We start from the raw sequence: 16,102 nt of genomic DNA, 5'->3' as shown, positions 1-16,102 counted from the left end.
AGGAAAGTGACAAAGAGATGGTGATCCAGACTCATAGTCCAACAGGAAAGCTGAAGTGATTTCAAGTCAAACACTGCTGTGCTACAAGAAATACGTGTCACTTATTTCTCCCCATTGCCTCATAGTAAAATAAAAAGGCCCAGTTTACCTCACAGTGGTTGTCTAGTTTGGTCATGGTTAGATCCAGGCCCTGGTGTTGCTCCCTTAGCGAATCATATTGCGCCATCCATCGACTCCCATCCAGCTGGGAGGAGCTTAATGAGCTTTTGAGTTCATTCATGCGCTGCTTCAACACCTCACATTGCTCCGATTGCTGTGCTTGGCTCTCTGTAATTCTAAAGGGGGTGATAGAAGAGAAAGAATACCAATATCAGGAAAGTCAAGTGATCAACTTGGGTAGTTACTTTGCTCCCAGGCTCCCAAAAGATGCAATGTTAGATATGGACATATGGCCAGAATTGAACGTAAAGAAGTATTAGTTTTGACATTATGTAAAAGATGTCTGCATTCTGTGGCACAGTCAGTTTACTATTTTTCACAGCAAAACTAGGGTCAACAAACTTCAATCTTTTTTGTCAATATCTTATGGTGTGTATAAATATTGTACCTGTCCAATTCTGTTTTTAGCTGTAGATTCTTCTGCTGTAGTAGCCGATTCTTTTGGATCTCCTGGTTTAGTTCCTCCTTCTCTTTCCGACCGTGCCCCTCCTGCTCCTCCCATTTCTCCTTCTGCTGCAGTAAAATACAATACCTGCAGACGGCAAAGAAAACTTGATTGGGACATTCTTGGTTTGGTATTACAGCGATTTTGAACAAAATAGAAAAAGAAATACCCTGGAAACAAAATGGAACAACTAACTACAGCAAATTCTATGAGTTGAGTAGGGTTGGGCTGTGGTTATTTTAGTCCAGTGTGTTGGTGGATGTCTCTGATCAATCACTGATCAATAATACTGTGACCTACAGCCACTGGTGGTTGTAAAACACAAATGTGTAAAAGCGGCCAATAATCAACAACAAACTAAGTTTGACTGAGGACACTTTATGTGTTTGTCGATGTGCTTGTTTCATATGACTTCATGCTTCTTTTTTACATACTATAGAGCTTTAATTTTTTTAATTATGACAATTATTAGCACGGCACCTTTATTAAGGACACAGTATAATGAAAAATATATATTTTCTAAGTTCTACTCCCGCATCCCTATTTGTATCCAGCTACATATTAAATATATGTTTCAAAAAGACTAGGCTTTAATTAATTTAACAATGGAATCATGCTATTTTAACATTTTGATGTGTAATTAATGATACTTAGGTTTCACCTCATAGGAATTAGGAACCACAGCCACAAATGCAGGGTTCATTCATGAACACACTAAAACCTACACATTTCTACCACCTCACAACTTTACTGTTTTTTTATTCTTCCCTGCACCGATGAGATTATTTGTTTTTATATGTATAAACATTCACAGGGTTTTCTTTGCCATTATACAACTCTTTTGCTATTAAATCCAATTTAAAGCATTTGATTTAAGCTTCAATACATCACACTACAGAAAAAGGTGCTCTAATTGCTATGTCCTTCACAGAGGAGGGTCTGGCTGACTTTTTTTTTTTTTTTTTTTTTACACCAATCACAATTGTCTTGGGCGTGCAGAGCTGTAGTGCCTCTGAAAATAGCAACGGGAAGGAACTTGTTTTGGTGGAACATGTACGTACGTTCGTTGTAACCCAGATTAGACAAATAGTCTAGCCAGCTGTCTGTCCTGCAGAGATCTGAAGATCAGTTCACCATTGTCCTCATAAATTGAAGTTTAACATTTGAACACAAAAAGGTAGTCCAAGGTAACGGATATCCTATAACGTTGTGTGGATATAGACTAGTGTGAATCAAACACAGGATTCAAACTTCTTTCATTTAATAGTAATAAGAAATTTAATAATGTATACTGTTTAATGGTCCCCTGTGGGGAAATTACAATTTACACTCTGTTTTGTTAGTAATGATTACACACACACACACACACACACACACACACACACACACACACACACACACACACACACACACACACACACACACACACACACACACACACACACACACACACACACACACACACACACACACACACACACACACACACACACACACACACACACGACCTATTCATGCTCTAATGGTGAGGTGTGTGGGCTGCCGGTGCTGGACCAACGCCCTGAGTGGTTGGGGGGATACGATGCCTTGGTCAAGACCACCCGGCAGTGCACAGGTGAACTGGCATCTCTCCAGCTACCAACCTACATTTCGTACTTTGGTCTGTACAGAGACTTGAACCAGCAACCCTCCGGTTCCCAACCCAACTCCCCATGGACTAAGCTACTCTCCAAACTAGGAAGAAGAAGACTTTTTATCTCTATACTGTTAGTAAGGTATGTTTTTCACTTACTTGCTGTGCAGCGTCCTGTGTTCACCCTCTAGCGCCCTCTGTTTTCCTTTCAGTGCAGCGTGCTGACTGATCAGCTGCTCGTACTCGTGCGCTTGCCTTTCGTGAACGCTCAGCAGGCGTTCATGGTCACTGAGCACGTTTTCTCTGCCTCGCCACGCCTCCTCGCGTTGTCTCTGCCACGACTCTACCTCCGACTCCAAGGCGGTGACTTGGCCCTGCAGCACAGCATTCTGGGCCATGAGAGACGCACTCTGGGAAGAGAGTGTAGAGTTCTCCACCTAAGACATAGTGAAATCCATTAGAACAACAAAAAAACTTTCTTGAGAAATGTCGTAGAAATTATGTCACTGCCTCTTATTAGACCAGTTTTACAAAAATACTATGAGTAAATTGGATATTGTTTACCTGTAGTTTTGCGGTCTGTGTATGTAAGGCTGAATTCTGTTCCTGCAGGGTGGTGGTGTGTCGCTGCAGCGCCAACATCTGGTTGTTAAGAGATGTGTTCTGGTTCTCCAGCTGTTTGAGCTGCCCCTTCAATAGACTGCTCTCCATCTGCAGGGAGGCATTCTAGGGAAGATAATAACACCAAAATAATTAATAACTTAATGAAACATCAAAATGGTAGGAATCGAAGAGGTACATCAAGTAATTAATGTGACAATTATGTTCCAATATTTATCCAGATACTATTTTTATATACTAATTAAATGTGCAAAAAAGGTGAATTATGAAGGAAGGAATTATAGGGAACTAAACACAAAAGAACATCAATTATGCTACATAACATACGGATAAACACTAAAAAGCAGAAAAAGTTGTAAATATAAATGTATGCCATACCCAGCCATTGACAAAAGAAAGAGTAATACTATGCAATAACAATACTGTGAGGTTTTTATTCAGAAATTAAAAAAGAATCTTACATTCTTTTCAACGTCAATTAGATAATCTTTGATTCGTAGCAGTTCAGCAGTGGCTGACCCTTGACCCCTGTCACTTCCTGAGTGCTGCTGTGAGTTTTGGTTTTCTTCCCCCTGGGGAAAAAAAAGTTGTAACATTCTACATTACAATGCCTCATTATATGGAAAGATTTTTGGTAATAAATTTGTGCGCATATCCTCACAGTGGCTAGCTCAGCACGTAACATAGTGTTGAGTGTGTTGCTTTGTTGTAGTTTCTTTTCTAGACAGGAGATTTTCTCCTCTTTAATCTTCAGTGTCTGTTGGACAGTTTCCTCAAGCCGAGACTCCAGCAGCCTGTACCTGCTGCCATGTACATAAAAAAAAAATCAGTCAGTAAATTACCCTTCCGAGATTCATGTCTAGACACGAAATAATTTGAGTCTGATTAGTAACCAAAATAACAGCGCATTAGAGAGAACTACCTGTCCTCCAGTGTGTGCTCTTGTTGTAATAGTTTCTCTCTATTCAGTCCAATCTTCTCCAGTTCTTGATTGAGTCTCTCTAACTCAACACTCTGCTGCTGAACACTCAGTTTCTCTGACACCAATTCCTGCACACACAAAGATACACGACACGCAGGTATGAAACTCACACGCATCAACAGTTGCATTCAGATGATAAATTGCACATCAGGGTTAAAAAAACGCATACTGTAGGTTAGTCTGAATGTAAGGCCAATATAAGTCTTGTATTAAAAATTGGATATAGCAGTGCTTTACAATGCAAAATATATGTTGCACATGCTGTTAAAAATTTGGTCTGTTTAATGAATGAATATAACGCAGTAGCACCTGCTTCAGACCCCTTCATATGAGTCAGAATTTATTTGTCACGGTTAACAGAGACTTTAGTCTGCAGTGCAGTTCATACATTTCACTGATAAACCAGAGAATTATACAGTGAAACTGGCCTTCTTAAACAAAGAAAGTCTCTCTTTACAAATGTTTGTGTACTACACGTGGAACACTTTCGCTATGCTACATTACAACCAAACTTTTCTTCTTTTCCCCGGAGTCAACAAACACGAGCTGATAGCCTCAAAAAGAATATTTTCCACAGACTTGTTGTGTAAAGCTTTTTCCTCTTACCTCTCTCAGAGTGGCCAGAGTTCTCTTGTCAATAGTTGCCTGTTTCTGCAGCTCCTTGTGCTCTCTCTCAAACTCCCTGGCTTTGATGGACACCTCCTTCAGCCTATCTACTTCCTTACTTAGAGTGGCGCCCTCTTTCTCTACTGTGGCCAGTCGCCGGGCTTTCTCCTCCAGCTCTGTCTCCTTACCCTCCAGCAGAGTTCTAAGCCTCCAGCTCTCCTTCTCCAGTTGCTTCCTGCCCTTTTCTGACTGCTCCAAGTCCAACTGGAGCTTCCGCCTCTCCTCTTCAACTTCCTCCCTCCTTCTCCGCTCCTCCTTCAGTTCTTCTACTTCCCTTTTCAGTTCATCTTCTCTGGCCTGGGTCTCCTGTCTCTCTCTCTCTTCCTCCTCCCTCTCCTCTTTGCTCCTTTGTATTTCCTCCTCTAAGCGATGTTTCTCCTGGTTCAGAGCGGCAACGTTCAGCTCAATCCTCTCTGCCCTCTTCCTTTCTCCTTGTGCCTCCTCTCTGGCCTCCTCCAGCTTCCTCTGCAGATTCTGTGCCTCTCTCTGTGCCTCTTTATGCTCCTCCTGTAGTGAGACCAGGCGGGCGGATGAAGCGCGCATGTTTTCCAAGGAACAGCGGAGGTCCAGGTTCTCCTTTGACAGCAGGCTGTTCTCCACCTCTTGCTTCCCTAGTCGCTGCAGTTCCCGCTGGGCCTCCTCCGCCTCCCGCTTCAACCTGTGCACCTCCTGCTCCAGGGAGGACACCTGCTTCTCTAAAGCCTCTGACCGCTCGCTGCATGTACGTAGAGAGGCCAACTAAAAGCAAAAATAGAGAAGTATTTCTAATATGGTATTGTTTATATCAATTCAGTTAGCTTTAAAGAAAACATTATACATAACATGTACTGTATATAAAAAAAGGAGTTATTACCTCTCTGTTCAGAGCGTCTCTGCTCCTCTCCAGCCTCGCCGCCTCTCGCTCCACCTCCTCACACCTCCCTGCCCTCTCTCTCAGCCTCTCTGCCTCCTCGCTGGCTAGTTTGAGTTGGGTTTCTAATCTGGCCAGTCGAGAGCTGGTGTCAGTGATGTTCTGGTGCAGTAGGCGGTTCTCTGTTTCCACCTCGCGGACCCTCGCCTCACTGTTAGACTGAGCGCGCTCCTGAAGGGACGCCACGGCATCAGCAAGGTGCTGCTTCTCATTCTCCAACTCTGAGATCTGATTGGACACGAAGAGTGGAATACGGTGTGAACAAAAGGATGAACTGTGATCTCTTATAATGTACATTAACAATGTCTTACCCGAGTGTGTGTGTTTGTGTTAACTACCTGTCTGTCTTTCTCTGCCCTCAGATTGTGCATATCTCTCTCCAGACTCTGTTTTTCCTTCAATATTTCCTCTCCTAGAGACTCCATGTCCTGATTGGTCAGTCTCTCCTGGTCCAATAAACCCTGTAGACGATCCAACTAACAAACAAACAAGTTAAAGATCTGTTATCCCTGTTCCCTGTAAAGACATACACACAGTGTACACATACAGGTATATTCAAGCCTCCTACCTTCTTGTTGAGGCCTTGGTTCTCCCTGTCTAGCTCCTGGGTGTGGAGCTGCTGCTCCTGCACGAGGTGGTTCTCCTCTTTCAGTCTCTCTATAGAGGATTGAAGCTCCCGGTTCTCCTTCTCCAGCTTCAACACTCGACTGGAAACACACTCGTTCAGCTCATGGACCAACGACTTACGAGCTGCAGCAGCAATACGGTTTGGACAAAGACAATTAGAGAATGACATTTCCGGAGTGGACACACAAATTACAAACAGGGTTTAACAGAAGAAAAAGAAAAAGTGCATGTCTCACTCTCTGTGTTAGTGTCATTGTTCTTGGTCAGCTGTTCCAGCTCCCAGCCTAGATGAGCGGACTCGTTCATACTCTGTTTCTGTCCAATCTCCAGCAGCATGTTCTCCTCCACTAGCTCCTCCAACCTCCGACGTTCATTGTCCCTTTCCTGCAACACACACACACGCGCACATGCTTTTTAAATAAGGGTGGCCAATGTTCTGTACATGCAAGGACATGTCAGTACAAAAGATGGTATAGAAGTAAGATGTCTCACTCTGTAGCTTAAACAGAAACCCAAACACACAGGGTGAAAACAGGATCTGCAGCAATGTGCGGTTCAACTAAAGTATAGTGTTTTTTGAAAATGAAACCATGTAAACCTATTCTGGTACAACATTAAAATACAATTATTAACCTGAACATTAGCATAATATGAGGTCTTTAAAAAGACATAAACCTAAACCTTCGGCATGAACAGTAAGCCCTCATTCATAACTCATGTTGCTTCGTTCTGATATCAGGGTTCAGTAATGTGAAAAGACCTAATGTATGAGTTATAGAGCCTAGTATAATACCACCACACCATATAATACAACCGTAGATTTGATAAAACTTCTAAATATGTTAATGCCAACAACAACAACAAAAACTCCAAAATAGCAGATAGATGACATTGTTGATAACTACATAGTGTAATACCATTTCCAGGTCGTGTATTTTGGCTCGAAGTAACAGGTTGTCTTTCTCCAACGTATGTAGTTTATCACAGCGCCCCCTGGAGGCTGAGACCTGCTCCTCCAACAGCACCTTTGTCTCCAGGAGAGTTAGGTTGTCCTCGCGAAGCTCCTGAATGAACCAAAGAACAAAATAAAACTACTTTAGATTCGGTTTGATCCATTCTCCTTCAGATAATTTTATTAAATAATGTTGTGAAGCCAAGCATATCCTTTAGTAATTAAAACTTTTAGTAAACATGATGACATTGAAACGTTTCTTTTCATATCCCGACAGTACTGAATACTGACAGTAAAATAAGCCATTATAAACCTATATAAAAACCCAGTCAAGCAAAAGAAAGAAAATACCGTGATATACCGTGAAATAACCAGAACCTTAAAAATATAGGGATACAAATGTTTGGTCATGCCGCCCAGCACTAAAATTATCACAATAAAACATGATACTTAACAGTGGGACATAATGGGTCAGTGTATAAAAAATATACTTATACTAAACTATGAAAAGCCCTTAACATGAAAATAAATATATCTCCTAGTGTCTACTGATGGAAGACTGTTGTATTGATGTGTAGTGTGTGAAGCTTGTGGTTGTACCTCCATTCTGGTCTTGTAGAAGTGAACATCATTGAGTTTCTCTTTACATCTGGTCAGTTCGGTCTCCAGTCGGTCAACCCGGGATGCTTTTTCCCTCAGTGAGTCTACCTCGTCCCGGTACACTCTGACGGAACGAGCCTCACAAGACAGTGACTGGTTCTGAACCACACACGCAAACGCAATTTTCCATTAACTTGATTTGTTCAAATAATTACCTTTAATTACATTACAATTACAACATAATACAGAACATGACAGAACGATGGTTCAGACCAGGAAAACATCCATATAGGTCTATATTAGGTTATTATCCAAAGACAAATTGTGTAGTAAACTGTGTAAATTGTGTAGCAAACTGCTTTTCTTCCGGGGGGGTTTCATAATTGTCCTTATAAATGGATCCTGACCTCTTGTTTCTGTCGCTGTAACTCCTGATCCAGTCGCTCCACTTCATGTTTTGAATCCATCAGCTGCTCGGTCTTCTCCTCCCTGGGACCCACCACCCACCACACACACACACACACAACACCACACCAACACCCCCACACACACACAACCCACACACACACACACACACACACACACACACCCACCCCACACACACACACACACACACACACACACACACACACACACACACACACACACACCTTTTTTTACAATCCATCTTGTAATTTACAGTAATGATACTGTAGAAACTAACTGACTTACTGTTAAGTCTTTAATATAGCGAGCAGACAATATATTCAGCAGAATGACTTAAAGTTGCTGTGTGTAAAGTGGGAGTGTATAGTTTATCTGCAAATTGATGGATCTCCATATGATTACATATCAGAACTACATAACATAATGAGCTATGTTGGATATTTAATGAATTCCAGCTGCCGCTTGTTTCAACACAGTTCAGCTTTTAGCCACATGGAAAGATTAGTTTCTATTTGTCGTCACTATGAGAGACACCTTTCACATTATTAGTGACATATGATATATGACATATGATCCAATGTGAACAAAAAATTAGAGCAGCTTGAAATAATTTGATAGGATGTGTTTACGTTTGGACACCCAGGTTTTGGATAAGTTGCGTTAGACTTACAGTTCTTGTCTGTATCTGCGGAGCTTGGCTTTGGTGTCAGCGAGCTCCACAGACAGATGCTGCTTCTCCTCTTTGGTCAGCTCAGACACAGCCGATCCACCGTTATTCAATCCCACGCCTCCAGAACTCTGCCAACGCTCTGGGCTGCTCATGCCCAGGTTCCTGAACCCTTCCTGGGGCTGTTTACTGGACAAGTAGTCCCTCTCCTGGGTCAGATTCACAATCACCTGAAGGGCAGAAGAGTTGTTGCTGATTTCCCATTTAATTCCAGTTTTCTCATTGAAATAATACTATGGACAGACTGCCAACTGTCTTCTTTAAATTGGACGACTTTCACTACATAAATGTATATATTAGTGTGTTCAAGTGAAAAATCCTCTACAACAGCATTACATCATTTAACACTACAAATTGGACTTTAATCACAATAATCAAAATAATATGTAACCAAACTTACTGGATCATATCCAACATATAACAAGTAGACAACAATGACTGGTCTTTGATTTTTAATAGAGCTTTTAAGTGTGATAAATAGTCTTATCTTCTTATATGTTATATACTTATATCTTATGTTCTGATATTAGTAACACAATACCAATATCGGCCTGGCAGTGGTTGTTTCATTATTTTTATTATTACCTCACTGGCTTTGTCTCTCTGGTCAATCAGTTGCTGTAGCGATGCAGCCATGTTGCGGGACACAGGTTCTAGCTCTTCGTGTGCGAGCTCTGATACTTCCTCCAGCCAGGACAGGTCAAGAACATTCAGCTGGTTATGGGTCACCTGCAACAGACACATAACAAAATGTAATGTTGCAAAATACAGCACAAGTTAGGCTGTATACAGTGGCTTCCTCCTTGAAAATACAGCATATTCAGTGCTCAGTCTAGCACTTTTTTCATTTACTGGTAAGAGTATGCATGTTCATTTGTAAATTGGTGGCAAGCATGTACAGTTGTCTTTAATTTGAATGTTAGGTGGGTTCCTAGAGTTGGGTGGGTTCTCTCTCAGTTTGTTTCATTCCACTTGTTGTTATTGTATGTTTTTATTTTATATGCATAAATAAAAAGATAAATACTAACAACACAATATGTCACTTTTAACAGCTGCACTGTTTGATTCAAGGTAACATTTTACAGTCATTCCCTGCTTGATTTGTTTGAAACATTTGAAAATCTCTGGGTATTTAAGAAAGTAATTTAACACTACAACGTTCTGTGAGTTTGAACAACATCTTGTCCACATAGCAACTAATGACAAACTCTTCAAAGTGTCTGTGGGGCTGGAGACATTTACTAGCATGGTAAAATCATTAGCATGACTTCATTATCACATTTATCCGGCAGATACTGTAAAGTCCCAGAAGTAAAGGGCTGACCTGATATGGCTGGACTGAAGTAAATAAGCAAACTGTCTAAAAATCACATTCATAACAAAATGGATAGTCTGAACTGATTACTGATGGAGTCTGGAGACTAACACTGGAGTCAGTGAACAGCCAGAAAAAGTTTCCATTACAACTGAGCAAACTCAAGACTGTGAGGTGTGGTTGAAAGCCCCCAGATATTATAAGAAGCTATGCCATGTTTTGTAGGCTAGCATTGTGCTCTACTGACCTCCTGGATGTGGGAGACGATGGCAGCTTGGGTCTCAATGTCCAGCAGCTTGATCTTCTCTATCATCTCCTCCTTACGCTCACACTGACAACACACACACACACACACACACACACACACACACACACACACAAACACACAAACACACAGTTCAGCTTTAATCATTTAAAAAAAAAAAATCCACTATCTTGTATAATCAGCCCACACCATGGTGACACACACACAAACACACATAGCAGGAAATTAAGATAGCACTACAGATTTGAATAAAATTGTGGTTGTTTGTTTTTCTATGTTGCCACTGCGGAGGTAGAATAGTGTTATTTTGTACAATATCAACAACGCTTTCTTTTAGCTTTATCCACCCCCATCCTCCGACTGTATTTCCATTCATCGCTCCCTCGTGGCATCTTTCCTGTAACCAGTAGAACCAGTACAGGTAGGGTGGGAGACAAAAGGAGGGGAAGCAGGAAGGAGGGAGTGATAAAGGGAGAAACTGAACAGCCACATGCAGATGGAAAAATGAAAAAAATAAAAACTTTTGTGGGTTCAGAGCCATGGGAGAGGTGAAAATGAGAGACAACAAAAGCTGAACGCACTAACACACAAACAGAGAAACCACCCGTGCCCAACCTCCCACATGACTAGCCCCTCCTCTTTAATTACAGGTAACCCAAATAACTCTTCACTCGCCATATCTGGCTGATTCTTGAATGAAATTATTTTAAAATGAATAGATTTGAAAATAACGTGTTAACTCAAAGTAGACAAATATTTACTTACATGTAATTATACAATAACGAATGTTATAGTGCCCTCGAGCAAAGCTCTCAAACCTTCCAACTGTGCCGACCAGTACCCAGCATTTTTTATAATATAGTACTGTCATTCTAATGGTTATTACTGTATATATATATAAACCATTGTATATAAACAGTAAATGCAACTCCACGTGCATTTTGATCTTGCAGTCCCACTCTGCACCTTATCAGCAGGCACACAGAACGGCTGTGCTCAGACATGCAAAACTAAATAGAGACAAACACTCTTCCTGCTGTGAGACTGGGTGGTACAGTAAGTTGCTGTGTTTGGGCATGTGCGTGTATGTGCGTGTGAGCATGTGCGCGTTACCTGGACAGCACAGCCTAGTAGCAGCAACAAAAGTCTTTTCAGCTCCTCCATGCTCTTAGCTGGAGGAAACAAAACACAGAGACGTCCTGTATATCAGACACATGCTAACATTTAACCCTTTTTGGGAGAGGAGTACAGAGCACACAGCACTTTAAATCCAAGAAACTATGATACTGCCAAATAAAAGTCACTTCAAGAAAAAAGTTGAAGAAAAGTCACACAGCAGGTCTTTGAATATAATGTTTGAAGAAATAATCTATAGGTTATCGGTGATTGAGACTGTTCCATACATCAGGCAGTATTACAGTCTACTATGCTACAGTTAACTTTTCACAGCGGACTACTACAAACTCTCTATTGTTATTTGATTTAATCACAATTTAAAGCGTAACTCTAGCCAAAATTCAAAGGTCAAACTTTTAGTTTAAAAGCATAATTAGGACAGAAGCGCCATTTTTAAGATTTACCGTGTAATTGTTTTTTGGTCAAATGGCCTTTTGAATGGGAGAGCTATAGGCACTTCTAAGATAGTATCAAAGTCGCTATTTTTAGAACAATAAGAAGGCTCGACACAACATGAGAATGGTCAAAGTATCACCAGGAGCTCTACATATGAACTCAAGCATTGAGAACCTTGTTTGTGTACACAGAGTTAAAAAATAAAAAAGAAGTAGAATCAATCTTGGAATGCGAATAGGAGGAAATGTCATTCTTATACGAGGCTCCTCTGTCAACTACAAGGTCAATATTGTTTTTCACTAACAAAACAACAAATTATGCGTGCATTTATATGGAACTAAGCTTTAAGAGCTTTCCATCTTTACTCTCCTCCCTCGACTACTTCTGACTGGCGAGATAGACGGCGACCAGAAGAACCAACAGCAGCAGTGAGTAGTTAAAACCTTTCTTTTTAGTAAACTCTGTGTACACAATGTATAAGTTCAAAACTATTAAACAGTAAATTTATAAGTCAGGTAATCACCTAATCATGTTCCTAATATGCATGCATATGCAAACCTACTTAAGATGGCTGCCTTGGGGTGTTTTGTTTTCAACTCAACTCTGTTTCAATAAAAATCAGGGAAACAACCCCAGCAGATTTATTTCCCACTTTTCTCTCATAACCCATGGATTTACTTATCCCTTGATCAATATTTTGCTACATCCTGCACAAAACTGTACAGTTTTTCTTGTAAGTTGTCTATTCTATATTTGTACTTGACTGTACTTTGCCCATTATTTGTATTTCTGCTTAATATGTCTTGGGATTAAAGGGAAGGAAATAACTACTCACAACTGTGGTGAATGTAAATATATAAATAGGATAGTAGCCACCCAAATAAAAGGTTAAGGAGGACCATCCTGACAATGTTCGGGTATAAGTTTGCAAAGATCCGTAGGAAGATATATTAAAGCACAGACATGGAGGAAGTGGAAATATGTAGCACTTCATTCGTGTTAGGATGTTTCTTACCTGATATTGGATCCTTGGCGATGCAGAGGATGTTAGGAAGGGGCATGACTATTAATTGCTGTAAGTTCTCCTGTAGCAGAGACGATGAGGTTGGTGGGACATGGAGAAAAAGAAGACATTTTCAATTTTATGGTCATAATGATAACCATACACAAAACGGTATTACTGACAACAAGCACAGCAGGAGGACCAGAAACTGTCCATCAGAAGCCAACCGGCAGACAACTAAAGCATTAAGTTTGGTCCTTGTGGCAAAAACACAATGAAATATTATTAGACCTGAAAGACCTTTTGAAGCTGGTATCCATATTTGTGAATGAAAAACAAATTGTGATTTATTGGCCAATATTCATTTTTTAACATAAACACATCAACATTTTCAAAGAATTGTGATCGAGATATGTACTGATCGGGGACATTTTACAATTGAAAAAATAAACTTGTTTTTTCCAGCAGAACATTAAGCAGGAATCACTAAGGAAATCAACAGAAATTTGGGCAGATAAGTAAAATCAATAACAGTAATTGGTATCAATACTATACAATCGTATACATTTCCATCCTTAATTTCAAGAAATCAGGAACAACAATTTTCTCTGACATCAACAGTTTCTAAAAGATTGTTACCATTAGTGGGGCAAAATCTAATGTGTTACATATTAAAGATTGGTTATACCAGAGGAAACAAATCAAAGTCCAGCCACCAACTGACCCAGACTTGTGCACCTACGTGTTGTGTGTGGTGTGTGTGTGTGTGTGTGTGTGTCTAGGCAAGCGGCCAACAGGAAACACCCTGCTGTTGATGTGTGTGTGTGTGTGTCTGAGTCAGGAAAAAAAACAGCCCACTAGGAGGGAATGCTTTCCATTCCAGAATATCCTCTCCTGTCTCCAAAAACACACCCATTGTCCAGAAGGGCAGAGAAAACAATAATTTGAAACAAATAAATATCTTACCAACTCTATTAAATCAAATGCATATACACAAACAATTGTATATGGGGAGACAGAGGTGCAGTGTCTTTATCCAAACATGTAATTTGACTGCCAAAGCCAGTTGTTTTGAGATTGAGATGGCGTGTGGCCTGACAGACTGTATATAGCAATTGTAATTCGCTTTGGATAAAAGCGTCAGCTAAATGACATGTAATGTACTGTAATGTAAAAATGCTGATGACCCCCTGACAAAGGAAAAGGTGTGTTAGTGTGGCTGTTTGGGAAGGAGGGAAGTAACTGTCAGCTGAGCTGGAATAATACAGTTAAAAACACCCCTGCACACAGTCTCCCGAGCACCTTCTCAGAATTGGTAAAGATATCAAAATTGTGTTGTGAGATTGAAAAACCCATTCACATTTCATAGACTGCCACTGTACATTAGGTCACGGTCACAACTTTGTGAGATATCAAGCTCTAGTCTAGAATGTCATCTGCTAACCAGACAAATAAATGCTAAGATCGGCTTACACCACGGTTGGAACTGAGCGGCAGGGACAGCTTTGAGGTAGCGAGTGTAGAAGTAGTGCAATACCTGCAGATACTGTTACACTGGCCTATACATCATCGGGTAATTAGAGACCCAACCAGTCACACACACACACACACACACACACACACACACACACACACACACACACACACACACACACACACACACACACACACACACACACACACACACACAGTGAATAAAACATGTGAGCTGGCTACCAGATGTCTTTAAGGCGCAGCAGGAATTCGGCTGAAACACACCGTCAGTCTGGAAGCTTTGTCACAAAGTTTGTTTCATAGAGGAATGACTAGACAGTTTTTCTCCTCCACTGAGCGTCACTAGTACCCTGGTATATACCTAATGTGTAACCACAATAAAGCCAGTAACATAATTTCTAAAAAAATAATAAAATAAAAAGTAGATGTCGTCTGCAACAGGAAAATCCAGTAATGCTTGCAAAGAGGCTGAAATCTGAAATATTACACTTTGGATGGCTAAGGACGGTGGGGAAGCTGAAGCTACCACGATGCACGATTATGAGCCTGCTAAAAAATGGCAAAGAAGAAGGAATAAAGAGCATGGCAATTCCCAAAGCTGTCAAAGATCTGACTTTTCAAACAGATTTGACAGAATAGTGTTCGCAATTGAAAGAGTGAGGAAGGAGTGTGGGGAGAATTTTAACAGCGTATTTTACCAGTATTACAAATACGGAAGATGATGTGGTAAGCTTCTAGGCTGAGGTCATTTTTAAGTCATTTTAATACTGGCACATCTTTAATGGGGAGAAAAGAGAGAGAAGTCCTGTTGAGTTAGATCTGTATAGTTTTTTTAGGGTGATGTTCCTACTTGGAAAAAAAAAATGGCTAAGGTCAGTGCTAACTAACTATTTGTTTATTGTAGATGAGATAGACAGATAGACATAAAATCTCTAATACCACCTGGACCTGTGTTGCATATGATTGTGGTGTACTGTATATGTTGTTTTTTGCAAGGACTATGTCAGTGTACAAAAATTAAATACTAACAGTGTGAATAAGGTAAATATCAATCTCTGATCAAAATGCACTCTGTTTTCCTTAAGAGAGTGTGTGTGTGTGTGTGTGTGTGTGTGTGTGTGTGTGTGTGTGTGTGTGTGTGTGCACGCACGCACGCTAGTGATAGCTCAGATGATCTATAAATAATCTCCTGCAGCAACATCACCAGCAGGATCTAACACTTAAAACTGGATCAATACAGCCTGCTACATGACCCATTTAGACACTCACACGTACACACAAGGCCTAAATCCATGGCGCACAACCGCACTGGGCTCACATTTCTAATCCGAGATCAATAAAACGATGGCAGCTAACAGCAGATCTGACTTTAACCAAGCTGCTAAGTTCTGTGTTTCACAACTTTTTTCCCACATTCACCACTTTAAAAATTCAAAACCCATTCCTCTGATCCATAGTGAAGGCACAGTAATGACAAACCTGCTGATTTTTCTGGGAATATCATGGCTTTGGAGCTGGACCTCGCCCCGCGGTGTGGCCAAAAAGACACTTAGAAAACCCCTAAACAGAACGGAAAGGCTACTCGGATCACACTGTGAAGCACCCGGAAGCACATTTCCAAGTGCAGGTTCTTAGTAACTCCTTT

At 40.7% G+C, this 16,102-nt stretch overlaps 1 protein-coding gene across 4 annotated transcripts in view; it reads right to left on the bottom strand.

The window, feature by feature from the left end:
- ccdc88c (coiled-coil domain containing 88C) overlaps window positions 1-16,102 on the bottom strand; it is a 39,607-nt gene that overhangs the window by 13,063 nt on the left and 10,442 nt on the right. For all 4 annotated transcript variants that reach the window (XR_004326917.1, XM_032500101.1, XM_032500102.1 and 1 more), the window contains exons 4-23: window positions 12,976-13,045; window positions 11,502-11,560; window positions 10,371-10,454; window positions 9,394-9,537; window positions 8,752-8,978; window positions 8,063-8,144; window positions 7,656-7,814; window positions 7,021-7,167; window positions 6,340-6,487; window positions 6,045-6,226; window positions 5,815-5,952; window positions 5,420-5,704; window positions 4,507-5,304; window positions 3,841-3,968; window positions 3,580-3,721; window positions 3,380-3,490; window positions 2,862-3,023; window positions 2,457-2,734; window positions 608-751; window positions 149-335 (exon numbers count right to left, since the gene is read on the bottom strand). Coding sequence is in view for 3 of the 4 variants with exons in the window: in XM_032500101.1 (XP_032355992.1) it covers window positions 149-335; window positions 608-751; window positions 2,457-2,734; window positions 2,862-3,023; window positions 3,380-3,490; window positions 3,580-3,721; window positions 3,841-3,968; window positions 4,507-5,304; window positions 5,420-5,704; window positions 5,815-5,952; window positions 6,045-6,226; window positions 6,340-6,487; window positions 7,021-7,167; window positions 7,656-7,814; window positions 8,063-8,144; window positions 8,752-8,978; window positions 9,394-9,537; window positions 10,371-10,454; window positions 11,502-11,560; window positions 12,976-13,045 (3,675 nt within the window). In the remaining variant the exon portion in view is untranslated. The remainder of the gene's footprint in view (window positions 1-148; window positions 336-607; window positions 752-2,456; window positions 2,735-2,861; window positions 3,024-3,379; window positions 3,491-3,579; window positions 3,722-3,840; window positions 3,969-4,506; window positions 5,305-5,419; window positions 5,705-5,814; window positions 5,953-6,044; window positions 6,227-6,339; window positions 6,488-7,020; window positions 7,168-7,655; window positions 7,815-8,062; window positions 8,145-8,751; window positions 8,979-9,393; window positions 9,538-10,370; window positions 10,455-11,501; window positions 11,561-12,975; window positions 13,046-16,102) is intronic.

The sequence above is a fragment of the Etheostoma spectabile genome, chromosome 20 (genome assembly GCF_008692095.1).
Source record: "Etheostoma spectabile isolate EspeVRDwgs_2016 chromosome 20, UIUC_Espe_1.0, whole genome shotgun sequence".
Taxonomy (NCBI): Eukaryota; Metazoa; Chordata; class Actinopteri; order Perciformes; family Percidae; genus Etheostoma; species Etheostoma spectabile.
This window is presented reverse-complemented; position numbering and strand designations above follow the sequence as displayed.